At 50.4% G+C, this 17250-nt stretch overlaps 2 protein-coding genes across 3 annotated transcripts; both read left to right on the top strand.

Annotated features, from left to right (window-relative positions):
• Window positions 1-7600: 7600 nt before the first annotated feature.
• Window positions 7601-12555, top strand: THUMPD3 (THUMP domain containing 3). Of its 2 annotated transcripts, none has more exons than XM_064724237.1 (9): window positions 7601-7906; window positions 8275-8352; window positions 8865-9410; window positions 10222-10352; window positions 10777-10846; window positions 11239-11354; window positions 11528-11638; window positions 11842-11965; window positions 12181-12555. In XM_064724237.1, exons 1-9 carry the CDS (start codon window positions 7685-7687, stop codon window positions 12310-12312), a joined length of 1530 nt encoding a protein of 509 aa, XP_064580307.1. In that variant the 5' UTR covers window positions 7601-7684; the 3' UTR covers window positions 12313-12555. The 2 variants fall into 2 exon arrangements, with proteins under 2 accessions (XP_064580307.1, XP_064580306.1); XM_064724236.1 differs by having other exon boundaries at window positions 7610-7906; window positions 11531-11638.
• A 1174-nt stretch (window positions 12556-13729) lies between these two features.
• On the top strand, window positions 13730-16325 carry VHL (von Hippel-Lindau tumor suppressor). Its single transcript, XM_064724413.1, has 3 exons — window positions 13730-14010; window positions 14409-14519; window positions 14895-16325. The coding sequence occupies exons 1-3, from the start codon at window positions 13782-13784 to the stop codon at window positions 15065-15067; spliced, it is 513 nt and encodes a 170-aa protein (XP_064580483.1). The 5' UTR covers window positions 13730-13781; the 3' UTR covers window positions 15068-16325.
• The last annotated feature ends 925 nt before the right edge of the window (window positions 16326-17250 follow it).

Here is a 17250-nt window from a genome sequence, read left to right as displayed (position 1 = left end):
CATTCCTGCAGCACTGACCCTGGCACCCTGCAGCACTGACCCTTTCTCCCTGCAGCACTGACCCTTTTCCATGCAGCACTGACCCTTTCTCCCTGCAGCACTGACCCTTTCTCCCTGCAGCACTGACCATGGCTCCCTGCAGCACTGACCCTTTCTCCCTGCAGCACTGACCCTTTCATCCCTGCAGCAGGACTCCAGAGGCTCTGTGGCACTGCTGTGCAGCCCTGCAGAGCTGAGATACCTGTCAGCTCTCACAGCTTCTCTCCAGTGAGGACATGCCCCTGCACCCGGGCTGCTGCTCCAAAGCATGCCGCTGCAGGAATGCAGCTGGATCCAGCAGCTCCCAGATGTGAGGGGCAGAGCAAAGCCCATGTGTCAAACAGGAACTCAACTGCTCTGTGCCAGCTGTCGGCGTGCCCGGAATTGGTGCAGAACACTGTCACATCTAACTGGCAGCCTCAACTGTAATACAAACAGCACAGCCTGCTTGCTCCCAGGGACTCACAGCCAGTACTTGTATGAGAGGCAACATCTTGTGGGGGATTTTAATTTGAAATAAAGGCTGGAGTGACCTTTCATTTCAGGTTTTAATTAAGCTCCCCTGCCTCAGAGCTGTACAGAAAAATCCTGAAAAATATAATCCAAGAGCATGGTAATGTCTCAAATGTCAAAGGCGAGCAAAATTCTGAGCTGCTGTTGTTTTAATAGTAGGTTTGTTAGTCCAAACGACACAGCTTCCCCAATGCTCACAGTCTGACTTTCTGAAGGACACATCAAATGCCAGACAAGTCGTAGATATAAGCCTGCATCTTATCACAAGATGCGGATTTACCTGCATTCAGGATATTATTTTTCCATCCTTTCACTCCCTCAACTCAAGAGAGCTACTTGCAGAGCTCTTGTCAGTCTCTGGCTGAAAGTCTAGATCTCCTTTCTTTATGAACTAGTCCCAAACCTTCTGTCCCCAGGCAGCATGACTGGGCTCCATGGGATCTCAGCATGCTCATCTCAGGTTTGCCCACCTGCTTCTCTTTCTGTCTGGGGTATGCTATTTCTCCCTAGGCAAATGTGCAGAGAGCCCAGAAATATTTACAGAAAAAGGCTAACAGTGGTGTGCAGCATTCAGAGCTCCTTCCTTTCTGCTGGACTGAGGGAAGCAGTGCTGGAACTGCAGTCCTGCCCAAGCACCATCCGGGCAGTTCCTGTCTCCTGTTTCTGTAGTCTTGGCATCCCTCCCGTGTCCTCTTGCACTCCTGCTCTCGGTTCTTCCAAGAGCTGTTTCGCTGCCAGTGTTTGAGCTCTAGGCCTTGGCGTGCTCCTAGGAGGAGGAAATTGAGCTGACACCAGCACAGAGCCTGCTGCAGCCTCACGGGGAAGCTGCTGCATGCACAGGGAGCTGGGCCAGGGCAGAGGAGCCCCATTTCCTGAGCAAACCACCCACAAGGTCACCGTTTCATAATCAACTTGAGCAAGACCATGGGGGAGCAGAATGAAACACTCCTGCAAGTGCTTCAAAACTGCGACAAAAGCTCTGCGCCGACACTGCAAGATCTTTGCTCTGATATATATCTCACTAAACTGAATCCCACTTACCCACAAATGGGTTGCTGTGCGAGTGTGGCTCAGGTTGGTACAGGGGGATGAGTTGTGGCTCCCTCTTCCCTCAACTGTCACTTCTCATCCAGAACAGCTCCAGTTCACAGCGCATCCAGGTCAAAAAGAAGAACCAGGTCAGCAGAGACAGTGACTGACACCTCCACGCTCTCCTAAGACATGAAACACTGGGAAATCGCCGGGCAAGGAAAACCAAGAATTTGGGACAACTGGCACCTCCCTAACTCTCACTTCCACCTACTGATTTACCCCACAAATAAGGCACAACTGATTGAACAGATTAAATACTGTCACCCCACACCACAGGCTGTTGGTGCCCTGCAGGCTGTGTGTGCATCACAGCCCTTACACACAACACAGCTGACACACCAGAGGCAGAGCTGGCCAAGGCCCACCACAGGAGCAATGAACACAGCAGGTAATGGGCTCAGCACTGTGGAGGGAGTCCCATACCCTCCAACCCAAAATCTTACAGGTAGGAATTTGGGTGAGTGACCCATGTCAGTGCTTAAGTTGGATTCATTCCAATAAAGGGTTATCTTCCCCCACTATGAAATCACATTTCAGAATTCCAAAATGACAAGCCTTGGTTCTCTGAGTTCAGGGTTTTGCAGCTCAGTGAAATCCCTGTCCCTGCTGAAGGGATTCCCTCCAGCCCAGAGTGAGGCACGCTGGAAGGGCAGCTCTAGAGAAAAGGACAACCTAGCCACAGGACTGGCACCCACAGCCCAGGAGACTGAGGAGCCTCCAATTATTGCCATCATTGCAAGTATTTCATACGAGCCACACTTGATGATAATGTCTGCAGCCATGTAGTCATGGATATAGAACAAACAAATCACTAAATTGCAGAAAAACAGTGAGAAAATTTAAACCTGGAGTTTGTTCTGGACTCTGCTCTCTGCAGAGTTGCACAACATTCCCAGTTTCACTTTAAAATATCTCTGTGATTTAATGCCAATGAGCTGGGTTTCAAGTGAAGCCTGGATTCCCCATGGCTGACTTCACAGATTGAGTTGAACACTGTCTAACTTGGAAGGCATCTCCCCTCAGCCTCTGAAACACCCAGCGCTGCAGAATCTGTTAAGGAATCAGTCAGATATCTGCACAGACAGAACATTCATCACAGCACAGTAACAGCCAGAATTCACATGTGAACCAGAACATGCAGGGGGTTGTCTCTGGCCCAGGAGAGCACGTAACTGCATGAACAATAACACAGATCAGCGGTGCTTCACGAGACCCTGCCGGGGACTGCGGGTTTGGAATGGAAACAATTATCAAATCTGCGTTTTCATCTTACTGACATCATCCTTTCAACACGGTTTAGGAGGAAGGTGCAGCAGTGAGCAGACGCGTTAGCCAGGGTCGCTCCTTTCCCAGCGGAGGAGGGCTGTGCCCTGCAGCACTGTGAAGCACACACACTGAGTGCCCTGCGAGCTGAGCAAGCCCCGGGCCGGAAGGAGCCGCTGGCTTTGGCAGGACAGGCAGCAGGAAATGCAGCGCTCGCACAGTGCTGCCTCTCACCGTGATGCTCCCTTTGCTGCCCTCCAGGAGCAGCCCTGCGGGCAGGCACAGATGGGTGCAGCTGGATCCTGCCCTGCTGAGCTAGTTTGTGTGTTGGGTTCCACAGGCTCACAGGAGATACCCACGGTTCAGCCACATCCTGCAGGGAAAGCCCCTCGCAGTGTCCCCCTCGCACAGACAGCTTCCTGTGCACGCACTCCCGCTGCCTCCTCAGCTCCGAGCAGCGCTCCCGCTCTGAAATCCCAGGCACAGGCACAGGTTTGTGCAGAATGGGCTTCAAGGAGGCCATCAAACTGTTTGTTTCACGTGGTAAAAGACAGCGTAGGTTTTCCATTTAAAAGCATGTTTAAAACGGAAATAAACTAGTACATCAGACTTTTTAAAATAAAACTCAAACCTTCAGGCTCCCCAAAAATGTCTTTTTAAGTGTGTGTGTGCCAGTTTTCTTTCAATATTCCCAACAGAAGGATTTCCATTCAGTAACACAATTTAAATCTTCTCTGCAGACATATCTGAAGAAATTAGCTGACAATCCAGCTGAGCTGTCCACCGCAATATCCAGCTGCAATGCTCACACAGCTTACATGCATGCTAAGAAAATTCCCAACAGAGTCATTGGCACAAAGGTCACTCCAATTCCTGCCAAGCTTCTGCTGCTTGAGGAGCTGGGATTTCCCAGTAAATCCAGCAGAGCTGCCTGCACTCTGGAAGCTGCTGTGCGCAGGACACGGTGATGTTCTTGCCCAGACACACAGCACCTCACACGTCACTGAGGTCCATTTGAGCACTACAACAATTCTGCTTTTCCTCCCACAGCCATGACTAACAATTCGCTGGAAATGAGTAGCCAGGAACAAAGGTCTGGACAGCAACCTGAACAGGCAATCTCTCTGACAGGTGCTGCTTGTGCTGGCTCAGAAGGAAAGAGGTTACAGCACTTGTGTGCCACTGCTTGGAATGCAGAACCCTGCTCTAGGGAAAAGAGCCTGAAACTGATTTCTTCTCAGCTCAAAATATCAGCAATAGCAAGAGTGCTGAGCAATTAATGCATCCTCTGAATGTGTGGTTTAACATGACAGATGTTGAGCCAACAGCAAGAGGAGTGACAGATCCTCAGGTCCCCAGAGCAGGGTCATGCAGAGGTTAACAGAGGTAAATTAACTGAAATCTTTTGATATTGCAATGCACTATGCATCTTGTACATTCCATCCTAGAGAATAATTAAATTGACTTTATAAGAGGGACAGTTTTTTGGGTGTGGAGGAGAGACTTTATAATTCCATTAGCCTCTGTTCTGGCCCCTAAGTGATACTTGGCAAGTCTGTTAATATGCAAAAGCCTCAATTTGCTCACTAATAAATTAGCTGTTAGGAAAACAAAGCTTCAGATCAAAGGCATTAGTAAAACACAGCTGCAGACTCTGAAGATGCTCAGCAGTGCCCGTGGTAACTTCCCAAGGCTGTATATTTTTAGCATCAGTGGCATTTTGGACTCGGGTAGGAGCTAATCAGGTGTAACAGAAAAATACAACAATGCACGTTGCAGAGTCACAATGAGATTATATATTCCTGAATTGTATTTCCACATCTGTTAAAAATGACTGTAGGGTTTATTAGTTTTCCATTCTTTAAAGCTCATGCTAGCTCCATCAGCAGAGTGAGCAACCTCAGTCTCCTGGCTGCCAAAGCAGATTCAAGACCATCAAGTTGTATCCCTGGCTGGAAGAGGAAGAAATCCTGAACTGTGCAACCTCTTCCCTTCCTCACACAGGCCACTGAGGCAGCACAAAGGACTGGACCCCATTAGCCCTGTCTGACTGATCTGCAGTTCACACCACTGGCTGCCTACCCACACTTCATTCAGACCTTGCCAGCACCAGTTGAGGTTAAAATCCCATTAAAAATTCTGAATTGTAAACTACCTAATCTTTGCCTGCTTTTTTGTTTAATTATGTGTGTAGGAATCTTCTCTTACTAAGTGGTCTCAAAGCGAGCTGGAGTGTCAGGTGAGAAGCAGATGCTGTAGGTTAAAGGGTGATCTGAGCAAACCCCGTGCTAACCCTCGCTCCTTGGGAACCTGTGAGCAGCAGGGAGGAGCAGCAGAGAGCATGCAGCTAGAACACCACTGAGGAGGAAGTGGTACAGCCCTGCCCGCAGTCCCCTGAAAGCAGAACTTTCTTCAGGAGGTCACGGCAGGGAACAGCCTGGCACCCTCACGTGCGTCTTTCTCTGAAAAGCTCTCTGTACTGCTCACAGCGTTTTTACTTTGGAAGGGCAAAGTTTTGATTTCACTTCTCTGTGCACATATTGCAATAAAACCTAAATTTTTAGAAGTAACCTCTGGAGCCAGGAAGCAGCCTGAAGAACCTTAACCCTTGCAAACTCAAGTGCTGGATGGAATTTATACAACATGTGCCTATCACTGCAAGACAAACAAGATCACTTCACACCAAATTCTTTCCGCAGCTCTGAAATGAATGAATTCAAACCAAGCAGTTTTTCCAGGCAAGACAGGTGCAAGCACAACCTGGCACTTTGGTATTGGAAATTCAATTCTGTAAATTTGTTTATGCCCTAAAAATTAATTAAACCAATCCAAGACGTTAATTTCAGTTATCCTGGTAAAAACTAGGCAAGACTTTGGAACACGTCTCACTGTTTTCACAAAACGCAGAGTGGTAAGGTTGGTGTGTGCACAGAGTTCCTTGCTGAGGAGGCTCCCTCGGCAGTTTCCATTTCACAGATCTCACCGGTGACAAAGCTCGGTGCCTGGGCACAGGTGCACGATCAGTATGGCAGAGCTGGCCAGTCTGACATTTTCAGCACACCCCTCACATTCTGCAGAATGAGCTGCTCATCCTCGGTGGCCTCATCGCTGCTGTAACCGCCCAGAGCAGCTCTGCAGCCACCGCACTGCCCCAGCACAAGCTGGCAATTGGGGCTTATTTGCTCCTGTGCAAAATCTGCTGGGGACAGGAAAGGAGGGACGGTCCCCTGTTAACCACACACCTCCAGCAACAAGGGTTTGACACACAATTCCTCACTTAGACTTGTGAACTCTTTGTCACGTCTTATCACCCAGCAGCCTCAGTTCACAGCTCTTGTGACTAAGGCACTGGGCTCGCCAGGGCTGCCACCAACACCGACTAATTCTTTCCCCTCCAGTAACCGTTAAGCAGCTAATTCACTTCTCTCCTAATCTCAGTGTCAAAATAACATTCCTTTATCCTTCGGCTGCAGATTCCCAAACACCATACTATGTTATCTTTCTCACACACACGAAAGTAGAAAACTTGAGAAAAATTAGGTGATGAGATTAGATACTGGGCAGAAAGTGTTTTCTGTAAGGGTGCTGAGGCCACCAGGTTGCCAGAGAAGCTGTGGCTGCTGCACCCCTAGAAGTGTTCAAGGCCAGGCTGGATGGGGCTTGGAGAAACCTGGTCTGATCCTCATTACAGGGTAGGTTATTGGTGCTGCTGGCAGTACAATGCTGCACCTGGGGAGGTAGAAGCTGCAGGGACAAGATGTGTTTACATTTATCATTCCAGTGCTGGATGTAAAGACCTTGGGACCTGAAGTGAGGAAGGAAAATAGTGCCTATTCAACTTCATGCAGCTCACACTTGGTCATGGTGATGGGGGCATGGCCATGGCAGGTAGAGGGGCTCTCTTTTTGTCTCTCCTGAAAAAAAAGACATTTAGCCACTAGATTTTCCTTAAAAATTAATTTTAATTGTGGAAACACGCCAAAGGAAACAGCCCAACCATCGAGAAAACTGAGCAGCAAGGAACCGAAGCGAAATGGCCACGCCATGGTGTGCCACCCACGGCACAGGGGTCATGGCAGCAGCGGCGGCCGTGCCCGGGGGCCAGAACCCGGCAGCCAGCTCGGGAGCCCAGCGCCGGGACCCGAGGGGCTGCGGGGACACCCACACCCGGAGCGCTGGGCCTGGAACCGGGCACTGCCCCGCGGGCCCGGCAGCGCTCCGCCAGGGAAATGAGTGACCCTGGCACAGCGGGGCAACGCGCACCGAGCCGCGCCGAGCCCCGGCCCAGGCTGCGACACGCGGGACCGGCGGGGCCGCACGGACCGACGCAGGACCGGCGGGCCGACGGACGCAGCGGGACCCACGGACGACACCGGACCGCACGGACGACAGCGGGACGCGGACCGCACGGACCGCAGCGGGCCGCACGACCGACAGGGCCACGGACAACACGGACCGCCGGACCGACAGCCGGACCGCACGGACCCACGCGGACCGCACGACGCACCCGGGCCGCGGCGCACGGATCCACACCCGGCGCCGGCGACCGGGACCGGCGGGCAGACAGGCCTCCGCACGATCAACCGGCGCGGCGCCCTCCGCCGGGCCGGCACGCCCCGAGAGCAGCGGGGGCGGTGCCGCCGGCGCGGAAGCGGAAAGGGCGGGCGGCGGCGGCGCCTGGCGCGGTGTGCCCGCGGTGTCTGGTGGTCGGTCGGTCGGTCGGTCGGTCGGCTGTGGGTGGGAAGGTGGGGGCGGTCGCCCTCCCCGGGCAGCCGCCATGGCGGAGGCGGAGGCGGCCGGCGACGCGGGGCTGGGTCCGGCCGCGGCCCAGGAGGGCGCGGAGCTGGCGGAGCTGGCGGCCGTGATCGGCGCCACCGTGCCCACGGGGTTCGAGCAGACGGCGGCCGAGGAGGTGCGGGAGAAGCTGGGCTCGGCCTCCAGGATCAGCAAGGATCGGGGCAAGATCTACTTCGAGGTTCCGGCCCGGAGCCTGCCTCAGGTCCGTGCGCGCTCCGTGCCCCGCTCCGCCCGCCGCTGTTCCCCCTCTGGCCGGTTCTGTTCCGTTCGGTTCGGTTCGGTTCGGTGGGTCCCGGCCCCTCCGAGCGGAACGGTGTCGGAGCCGCCGGTCCGGACCGCACCCCCCACCGGCCGGGTGCAGCAGCGGTATCGCCTTTGCCGGGGTGTCCGGCCGAGGTGAAATGAAAGACGGGGTCAGTGCAAAGACGTAAACTGATAACTCATGTGGGGACTAAAGGGGGAAAACCGTGCTCTCTGAAACCTCGACGTAAGGTGGCAAAATTCTGACAACAGTAAACACAGTCCCTACGGCACACGGTTAGTAATGTGTCACCTTTTCATCTCTTCCAGGTCCATCGTCTGAGGTCGGTGGATAATTTATTTGTTGTTGTTCAGGAATTCAAAGACTATCAATTTAAGGAAAATAAGGTGAATTACTCTTCCTTTGTCTGTCTATTCTGGGGTTTGGAGTGTTGTTTAGATTTTTTCAATTTAAGACTAGTATCAAAATATTCTGTTTGTTTAGCATGTTTTTTATTTGTGATGTTTTTCTAGTTCCCTTTTTCTGGCTTGTAAATGGAAGTGTGGCCATGTGGTCTAACATAATTTCTGCAGTTAAATACTTTACATTGGCAAAATCTGGGATAAGAGGTGATGCTATGTTTGTAGGTCACAGACATAGAACAGTGAAGTGTCACTTTGGTCACTTAATACAGTGTTAGTTGTCTGTATTACAAGATAAATGATGAAATCCGGTGGGTCTTGTGATTTTCAGTGTAATTCCATTTAGTTATAGCAAAAACCAGACAAAAACATGTAAGATGTGCTTAAACGTGTAGTGGATTAATGTTTAATAAACTACTTTGAGAGACCTCACAATAAAGGATAACTTTTAAAAGGATGGAATAATTTCAAAGCACCACTGTGTCTCTCTTTTAAAGGAAGATGCTCTAAAGGATTTGGAAGATTTGGTTAAAAAGCTACCCTGGACCGATCCGTTGAAAGTTTGGGAGTTGAACAACAGCTTGAAAAAGAAAAAGACAAAACGCAAAAAACACAATCTGCAGAGTCCTGCAAGCAGAGGGAAGCTGAGTGATGGTGGAGAAGAGGGAGGAGCAGAGCAAAATAACCCTAATGACCAGGAGGACTGTGCCCAAAGCCCTGTGGCTGTGGAAGCCGCTGGTGGCCAGGATACAGAGCATCCCCAAGGAGTGACATCCAGAAACGGGGTGGAGGAGGAGGAGGAGGAGGAAGACGGTGAGCAGGCAGATGGGAGAGCTGAAGCGCAGGCGAGCTCTGAGAGCGGGAGCAAGGCTGGCGAGGGCCAGGCGGGCGAAGGAGAGGCCAAGGTGCTGCGGTTCCGAGTGACGTGCAACAGGGCTGGGGACAAGCACAGCTTCACCTCCAACGAGGCCGCCAGGGACTTCGGTGGAGCCGTGCAGGAGCACTTCCAGTGGAAAGCTGACATGACCAATTTTGATGTGGAGGTATGGTGGCATGCCTTGGAAATACCTACGTTTCTGCAGTACAAGTATTTAGCTCTTATTTCTGATGCTTAGAGATCTCCAAACTGCCTTCCAGGGACTCTGGTAATGCTGAAATTGGCCTCTTCTGAAGTGTTCTTTTCCCTGGCAACAGTACGTGTGTCCTCTGATGCAAGCACTTGCCTTGCTTTCACCTTCCTCTAATGCATTGTTTAATAGCAGTCTGAGTCACCAGGAAATGCTCCAAATGGGAGCTGGTTTTGGGGTGAAGGGGACAGAAGGAATTAACAATAACTGTCAGGTGTTTATTTTCCGTCAGGGGAGAGCAGAGGCTGGGAAAATACAACCAGCACCCCTGGCCCTTTGGTGGGTAGGAACCACTGATTTTGAGGGGCAGAAAGACCTAAGTTTTTCTTGCATCTTTACTAAGGGCTGGCCACTGCCCTGGAGTGAGGTTTCACCTTCCTAGTTAATCTAGTCCCTACCATAAATTACTTTTATTGCTGCTTTTGCAGATGGTTCATTGTGTCTTGCAGGACTTACCCAGCTTCTGCCCCAGACTTACAAACCAAATCTTTTAAGAAGCTGGTGCTATGGTTATAACACTTTGAGAGGTCTTGTGCAACAGATTTGGTGTGAATGCTCACCTGAATTCCGTCCTATTAAAATGGTGCTTTGCTTTACTTCCAAGAGAAGCCTTTTATATGTCATTCCTGGATTTTAAATTACCATCTAAGATTGTGCTAAGTATTTACTAGGCATTCTGTGGAAAGCTTCTGTTACTCCTGATGTTCACTTCAAGTTTTTTCTTTAGGTTCTTCTGAATATTCACAGCAGTGAGGTGGTGGTGGGGATTGCATTGACTGAAGAGAGTCTCCACAGACGGAATATCACACACTTCGGACCCACCACGCTGCGTTCCACTCTGGCTTACGGCATGCTCAGGTCAGGGCAGTTACATTGTATTATGCTCAGTTAACAAGTCTTTTTGTTTAAGAAATTAAACCTTTTATCTCCCCCACTGCTTCCTCAGAAGCCATTTCTGTTAACTGTTAAAGAAAAATAAATTAAAAAAAAACCCTGGAGTTGCGGACACCATGTGCCTTGTAATAACAGTGAGTGTTTCCCAGCCAAGGAAAGTAAACATTTGCTGTATTAGCCAAGTTTCAAAGTAGTGTACCACAGTCTTGAAAGAATTCCACTTCATTGTTGGTTATTAAAAAAAATGTAACTAGTGGAAAAAATAATCACGTCTATTGTTTTGTTAGAAGGGTAGAATCAGAGTGATTAAAATAGTTCACTTTCCCTTATTTACAGAAATTCAGCTTTTTAAGACATTTCTCACCATATCTTTTCTTCTGTTCCTCAGACTCTGTGATCCCCAGCCCACAGATATCATAGTTGATCCCATGTGTGGTACAGGTGCGATACCAATAGAGGTGATTCTTCCTTGATTTTTTAAACTTAATTAAACTTGTCTATATCTTAGCTATATTCTATTATAGCTGAATAATATGTGTAAATCTTCTTAGCAATGACTGAATAGTAAGCTCCAGTCTCACCAGTTCTTGAACAGAGGCAAATACATTTTTTGTAAATATCCTCATTAAATATCCTCATTTTCCTTCCATAGGATGTAGCAGGAAAACACTAAATCCAAAAGTATTTTGAGCTTTAAAGGTGCAAAATACAGCTATCTGTTACAGAATTCCATATTTCCAGCGATCCACTTGCAGTTGTTTTGTTGTTATTCTGTCATGTTTGAGAACTTATTCTGTTTTTTTTCATTCAGCAATGTTGATGCTAATGTTGCTTATTATTTCCCCTGCAGGGAGCTGCAGAATGGCCCTGCTGCTACCACATTGCAGGGGATAACAACCCTCAGGCAGTGAAGAGAGCAGCAAACAACATCAGCTCCCTACTGAGGAAAAACGAGAGTAAGGACAGGTGAGAGGAGCCTGAGGGATTTACCTTTCCTGCAGTGCTGCATGCAAAGAAATCCACTTTGCATTGATGCGCTTGAGTGTCTGGTTCTTATTTTCTTGTTTATTTTGTTGCCAGCACTGTAGGCCTGCCCAGTGTAAAGGTCTGAGTGCTCACGTCTGCTTTTGCTGTTGCAGCAGCGCTGCCCTGGGCGCTCCCCTGGACGTCATCCAGTGGGACATCTGCCGGCTGCCGCTGCGGACGGGCTCCGTGGACGTCGTGGTGACGGACATGCCCTTCGGGAAGCGGTGAGCCGGGCTGGGGAGGGGCTCTGCTGCTGCCCAGCTGCCCAGCCCGGTGCTCGCCTGGGGCGCTGCGCAAGGAGTCCCGAGCCCTGCGTTAAAAGGAGCTTGAAGTCACTGTGCTCCTGAACGATCCCATTCGTGTCTGAGACACAGCGGCACTGAGCTGGTGCCGGGGGTCGCAGCGGGGATCTCAATGTATCTTGCAGGATAGGGTCGAAGAAGAAGAACTGGGACCTGTACCCAGCCTGCCTGATGGAGATGGGCCGGATCTGCACCCCAGGGACAGGCAGGGCTGTGCTGCTCACCCAGGACAAGAAGTGCTTTGCCAAGGTTTGTTCTGTTTTTGAGAAAAATCAAACCTATTTACACTTGAAAATACATTGAGAGAAAAATTGTAAGCTGCCATCGTTACAAAATCATTAGTAACACTTGAATTCAATTTTGGACCTGGAGAGTCCTTTGGTGTTGCCATCAGGTGTGATCTGGAATAATGAAAATGAATGTTACTGTCCTGACTGACGGCGCTGTGTCTGTTTTTGGCACAGGCGCTGTCGCGCGTGGGACACATCTGGCGCCGAGCCCAGACTGTGTGGGTGAACGTGGGGGGACTGCACGCTGCCGTGTACCTGCTGAGGCGCACCCCGGAGCCAGCACAGGACACCAGGCCCTTCTGGTGAGCTGCCTGCAGCACAGGAGACACCCCGGGCTCTTGGATAGCCGGCTGCTAAAGCAGAGCAGCGGTCTGTCAGTTCCAAACCAAACAACCTGTGGAGAAATTGTCACACAAATATTAAACCAGGGATCAACTTGAGAGCTGCCAGTTCCACTGTGTGTTCTGAAACCTTATTTGAATCACCTCTGCTCCCTTCTACCCAAGCTGAAATTCATTAGTGAATTAGTAATTCTTTCCTTGGCTTGAATCTTCTGTTGCATTCTTCAGTTAAACGTTTGTTTTTTCTGCTTGCAGTAGAAAACATGTTGAGGCAGCTCTGGGTGTAACAGTTAATTTATTTACCAAGCTGTATCTTCAAATGACTAACAGTGCTACTAAGACAGTCACCTTAAAGGGTTCAAAGGTAGTATCTCCAGTGCAGTTTTCTAATTTATGCCATTGCTCAAATGTAAACTAACAATAAACCAGTATCTGGTTTTTGTGGTCTGATAAGCAGATTCCAGTTGGCAAACAGTATGCTGTGCTACTGGTTCTCTTGCCTGTTACCTCACCTTAGGGCTAATTACCAGTAAATGTCCGATGTGTATTTCAGTGTTCCATTGCCATGGGTGAGGGGGTAACACACAGCTCTAAAAAACAGTCTGTAGTTAACTATTTGAGGACAGAGGTTCTTTTAGCAGTTATATTAAAAAGTTCGTGGTTTTGGTGTCTACCATGGATGCATCGAGGTGGCAATTTGAATTTCTTAGGTAATTTAACTTCCACAGCTATGCTGCCACAGTATTCACAAAAGTATTGTTGCAAATATTTTTTTCTTCTGTGACCATACCAGGATTTCTCAGGCCTCTCACTCTGCTCATCAGAGGCTGAAAACAAATTGCCAGTTTGCCATTTCCATTATGGTGTGTTCATGCTAAGACTGTAACTGTTCAGAGGTGAATTAACAATTAAAGTTTTAGAAGTTTTGCATAAAGAAATGAGTCTTAATTGTATTCTTTTTCTGGTTCGTGTCTAGATTTTCCAATGTCTAGTTAATTTTTCTCAAATTTTAGTGTTTTCATGTGTGTAAGAAAGATAATGTGAATCTATAGCTGAAGGATAAAGGAATCTTTTGGTACCCTAAGATCGGGAGAGGAAGGAACCGGCAGCTTAACTGTTACTGGCTGAGGAAGAATTGGTTTGTGGCACTCTGGTGAGCCCAGTGCCTTAGTCACAAGAGCTGTGAGCTGAGGCTGCTGGGCGATAAGACATGACAGAGACCTCGCGGCTCTCGGTGACGACTCGCGTTCCAAGCGCCCGTTGCTGTTTTCCGTCCGTTTGTTAAATGAGGGAGCTTGAAAGCCCCGCCCCTCGCGCCGGGCCCCGCCCCTCAGCGGGACCCGCAGCGCATGCGCGAGGGGCGGTGTCTGCCGGGGGGCGGAGCCTGCCCTCGGTGCCGCCCCTGGCGCCTGCGCGCGGCGGGCCGGGGCCGCGATGTCGCCGCCAGGCCCGGGGCGCCCGGGTGGGGCTGGGCCCGAGGCCGGGTCCGAGTCTGGGTCCGGGTCCCTGCTGCGCTCGGTCAACACGCGGGAGCTCTCCGAGGTTGTGTTCAACAACCACAGCCCCCGCTGCGTGCTGCCCGTCTGGCTGGACTTCGAGGGCCGGCCGCGCTGCTACCCGGTGCTGCAGCCGCGCAGCGGGCGCGTCATGCGCAGCTACCGGGGTGGGTACGGCGGACGGCACGGGCTTGGGCCCCGCGGGGCCCGGGTGGGTGAGCTGATGGCGGTGGAATGTACCCTTTTGCCGTCCCACCACCCCCTTTTTCCGTTCTCTTCCCTTTTTCCTTCTTCCACTCTTGCCTTTCCCATATTTTCCCTTTTTCTCTCTCAATTTCCTTTGCTCTTCTTCTTTCTTTTCCTTTTCCCCTTTTTCCTTTTCCTTTCCTTTTTTCCTCCCCTTTTCCCTTTCCCCTCCCCATTCACACCAGTGACTGGGGCCGTGGCAGTGCCCTGTGCGCACAGGGCTCAGCTGGAGAGCTTGGTCGCTTGTGAGTAGATGCCCCGCAGCGGCGCTCATTAAAAAGTTCTGTAATTGGTGCATTCCCACCTTGTTCCCTGCCAGGGCACCTCTGGCTGTTCCGGGATGCAGGGACCTATGACGGGCTGCTCGTCAACCAGCAGGAGCTGTTTGTGGCAGCCCCCAATGTGACCAAAGCTGACATCACACTGCCAGGTAAGGGACAGGACCGCACGTGCTCTGGGGAATTCTGAACCTGGTCTCTCTGGACCTGTTAGGATTAGTGAGAAATCAGATCCTCATGAAATTAAACCTGCTCAGACACTGGGAGAGGTGGTGAGGGGTTGTAGGTAGAGCTGTTGTATTGGATGGAGCTGGTGGCAGAGCTCCTTTCAGGGGGTCTCTGAGGGGTTTCTGCAGGTGCCTCATGGCAGAACCACGTCGGTCTCGTGTCTGGAGAGCCCAGCCTGTGGCGGGTCACTGCTGCAGGCTGTGCTCTGCGCTCGCAGGCTCAGAGCAGCACTGTTGGCATTGGAGCTGCAGCTGTGGGCCCTCGTGACGAGGCTGTGTTGTGCTTGTGTCTGACTGCAGTGTTCACCCTGAAGGAGAGGTGTCTGCAGGTTGTGCGCAGCCTGGTCAGCCCCATGGACTACAGGAAACTGGACATTGTTCAGTCGCTATACGAAGAGTTGGAGGATCATCCTGACATTTGGAAGGATCTTCGGCGGCTCTCTCTGGAGAGGAGTGAAGCACTGAGGAACTAAATTGTGGAATAACAGGATTATTCACTTCACACTCCTCCTTACAAACCACTGAGTGAGCAGTGAGAGTCGCCAGGACACACACCAGCTGATGCCTCCGTTTAACGTTTTGAAACACAAACTCAGTAACTTTGGTGACAGTCAAATCCCAAAGACTGAACAGCACTGGGAGGCATGCTGGGTTCTGATGGTTCAGTTAATTTCTTCATTGCAGGTATTGCAAACTGTAGGGTAAGATCAGGGCAGCTAAATGGAAAATATTTATACAAAGTAATTTTCATTGTATTAGAAAGAAAATTACACCAAGGATTAATTTAGCCCAGACTAATGGTTGTAAGAGTCATGAGTTTTGTTTGAGTAATTTGTTTTGATGGAATTTCCCTTTCACATGGCGCCTCAATGTGCCTGTGGGTCACAGAGCATGAGGGGTTTGTACATGAGGTTTGTTTTCTAGCAGTGCCTGAGGGTCTGACAAACGTTACATTGGTGGAAAGATGATGTGTAAATGCTTGCAGGTTATTCTGCCTCTTACCTTTCCATGTACAAAACCATGTCCTATCAGCTCTGGGTCTGACATGTTTTTACTGTCATCATACCTCAAATGCCTTATTTGCCTTTGTCATAGGATTCTTGCCTGGCTGATCTCAGCCACACAGACCAGACCCTCATTTTGGAACACCCCTGTCCCACACAGCTGCTTGCCCAGCAGCCTGTGCAGGGTTCACAGGAGGTGGAGGCTTTAAGTTCTGCCTTTTCCCCTGGCAGTGCTGTAGTCCAGGTTGTAGTAGGAGGCCTTTTCAGGGAGCGTGGCCTCTCGAGCTGCCTGTGTCTTCTCAGGACCTGTGGGAGCTGTACTGGCTCACACAGCCAGCTCACAAACAGGGCCGTGCTTGCAGCAGGCTGGAGAAGGAGAGATGATATTTCTCTGTGTTCTGTTGCCTGTGTTCTGTATTCCCCACATCTCAGTGGAATGTGCTCTGGTGTGAACACAGAGAGTTCAAAGCAGCATAGTTTAGTGTTACATGAATTGTCCATCAAGCAAGATGTGGTGCAGCTCAGGTTAGAAGCAGATTGGTTAGATTAATTAAAGCAGGTTATTTCTGTGAATATGTTTCTCTCCAGTTGTACATTTTGAGAGTAGCTGTGAAACCAAGAATCTCAATGTATTTTGTAAGTATGCAATGTCTCCCTACTTGTAAACTTGTTTGTGTTATATATTTGAAGAAATTGATCTTTGACATAAAAATGGAAATGCCTGCTAGCTTTCTGACTGTAATTCTGTCAGGTAAGTCCCCAGTGCCTCTGTGTATTCTGTTCATACAGATACTGATGATACTCTGACAGTCGCTGTGGTTGGGCAGTAAACAGACACTCTGGACTGTAGAGCCTGCCCAGCCCATTGCTGCAGGGCTGTGTTGTGGCTCTCATGAACTCTGAGCACAGCTTCAGCAGCGTCTGGGCAGGAACGGGGCTGCTGTCCAGTTCTGCTCTTAGCACCTCTCACATTTCTCTGAGGGGAAAGTGAGCCCATGCAGGGCTCTGGAGCAGACTGGGGTCGGTGCCCTGGGGAGCCTGAGGGCCAGAGAGTGCTGTTCCCTGCTCCTGGCCATTGCTGAGGGGAGGTTCCCCCTGCTGTCTGTGGGGCTGTGCACTGCAGTGAGCATGGCAGCATCGCTGACCTGCTTGGCTGCAGCTTTTCCTGTAACCTAGCTGGTATTAGGTGTTGGGTTTAACAGTCTGTACATGGCACACACCTTCTGGGTATTTCTGAGTTGGGCAGGGTCTGTGATTTCTTGTGTTTCTTATTAGAGTGTATTTGGTAGCAGTTACTCAGATGGGTTAGTAACCAGTGAAAGCTGTCCTTTCCTTGTGGCAGCTGCGTTGGCCCTGGGTGGTTTCAGTCGGTCCAGCACGGCCTCGGTGGGCGCCGCGGGAGCAGCCCGGGGAGCGGAACCCCGGGGAATGAATGCTGCTGACACTGCAGCCTCCGGGGCTTGGGCAGAGCCCACAGCACTCGGAAAGGGCAGGCCTCAGAGCAGGGACATGCAGCATTGTTCCAGCCTCTATTCTGTCGATTTCAGTTCCCCAGGAAGAACCTGCGTTACTTGAGACATTCAGGGCAGGACTGAAGTCATACATGTGGTTGGATGTGGTCTTTCCCCTTGTTTCCAGCCGAGGCAAATAGG

The sequence above is a fragment of the Zonotrichia leucophrys genome, chromosome 12 (genome assembly GCF_028769735.1).
Source record: "Zonotrichia leucophrys gambelii isolate GWCS_2022_RI chromosome 12, RI_Zleu_2.0, whole genome shotgun sequence".
NCBI classification, from domain to species: domain Eukaryota; kingdom Metazoa; phylum Chordata; class Aves; order Passeriformes; family Passerellidae; genus Zonotrichia; species Zonotrichia leucophrys.
This window is presented reverse-complemented; position numbering and strand designations above follow the sequence as displayed.

Excerpts from the sequence above, each read along its gene's own strand:
- THUMPD3 (XM_064724237.1), top strand. The coding sequence starts at position 7,685 with ATGGCGGAGGCGGAGGCGGCCGGCGACGCGGGGCTGGGTCCGGCCGCG. Across the intron at positions 9,411-10,221 it reads TGACCAATTTTGATGTGGAG|GTTCTTCTGAATATTCACAG; the intron begins GTATGGTGGCAT and ends TTTTTTCTTTAG. Across the intron at positions 11,355-11,527 it reads AAAAACGAGAGTAAGGACAG|CAGCGCTGCCCTGGGCGCTC; the intron begins GTGAGAGGAGCC and ends TTGCTGTTGCAG.
- VHL (XM_064724413.1), top strand. The coding sequence starts at position 13,782 with ATGTCGCCGCCAGGCCCGGGGCGCCCGGGTGGGGCTGGGCCCGAGGCC. Across the intron at positions 14,011-14,408 it reads CGTCATGCGCAGCTACCGGG|GGCACCTCTGGCTGTTCCGG; the intron begins GTGGGTACGGCG and ends GTTCCCTGCCAG. Across the intron at positions 14,520-14,894 it reads AGCTGACATCACACTGCCAG|TGTTCACCCTGAAGGAGAGG; the intron begins GTAAGGGACAGG and ends GTCTGACTGCAG.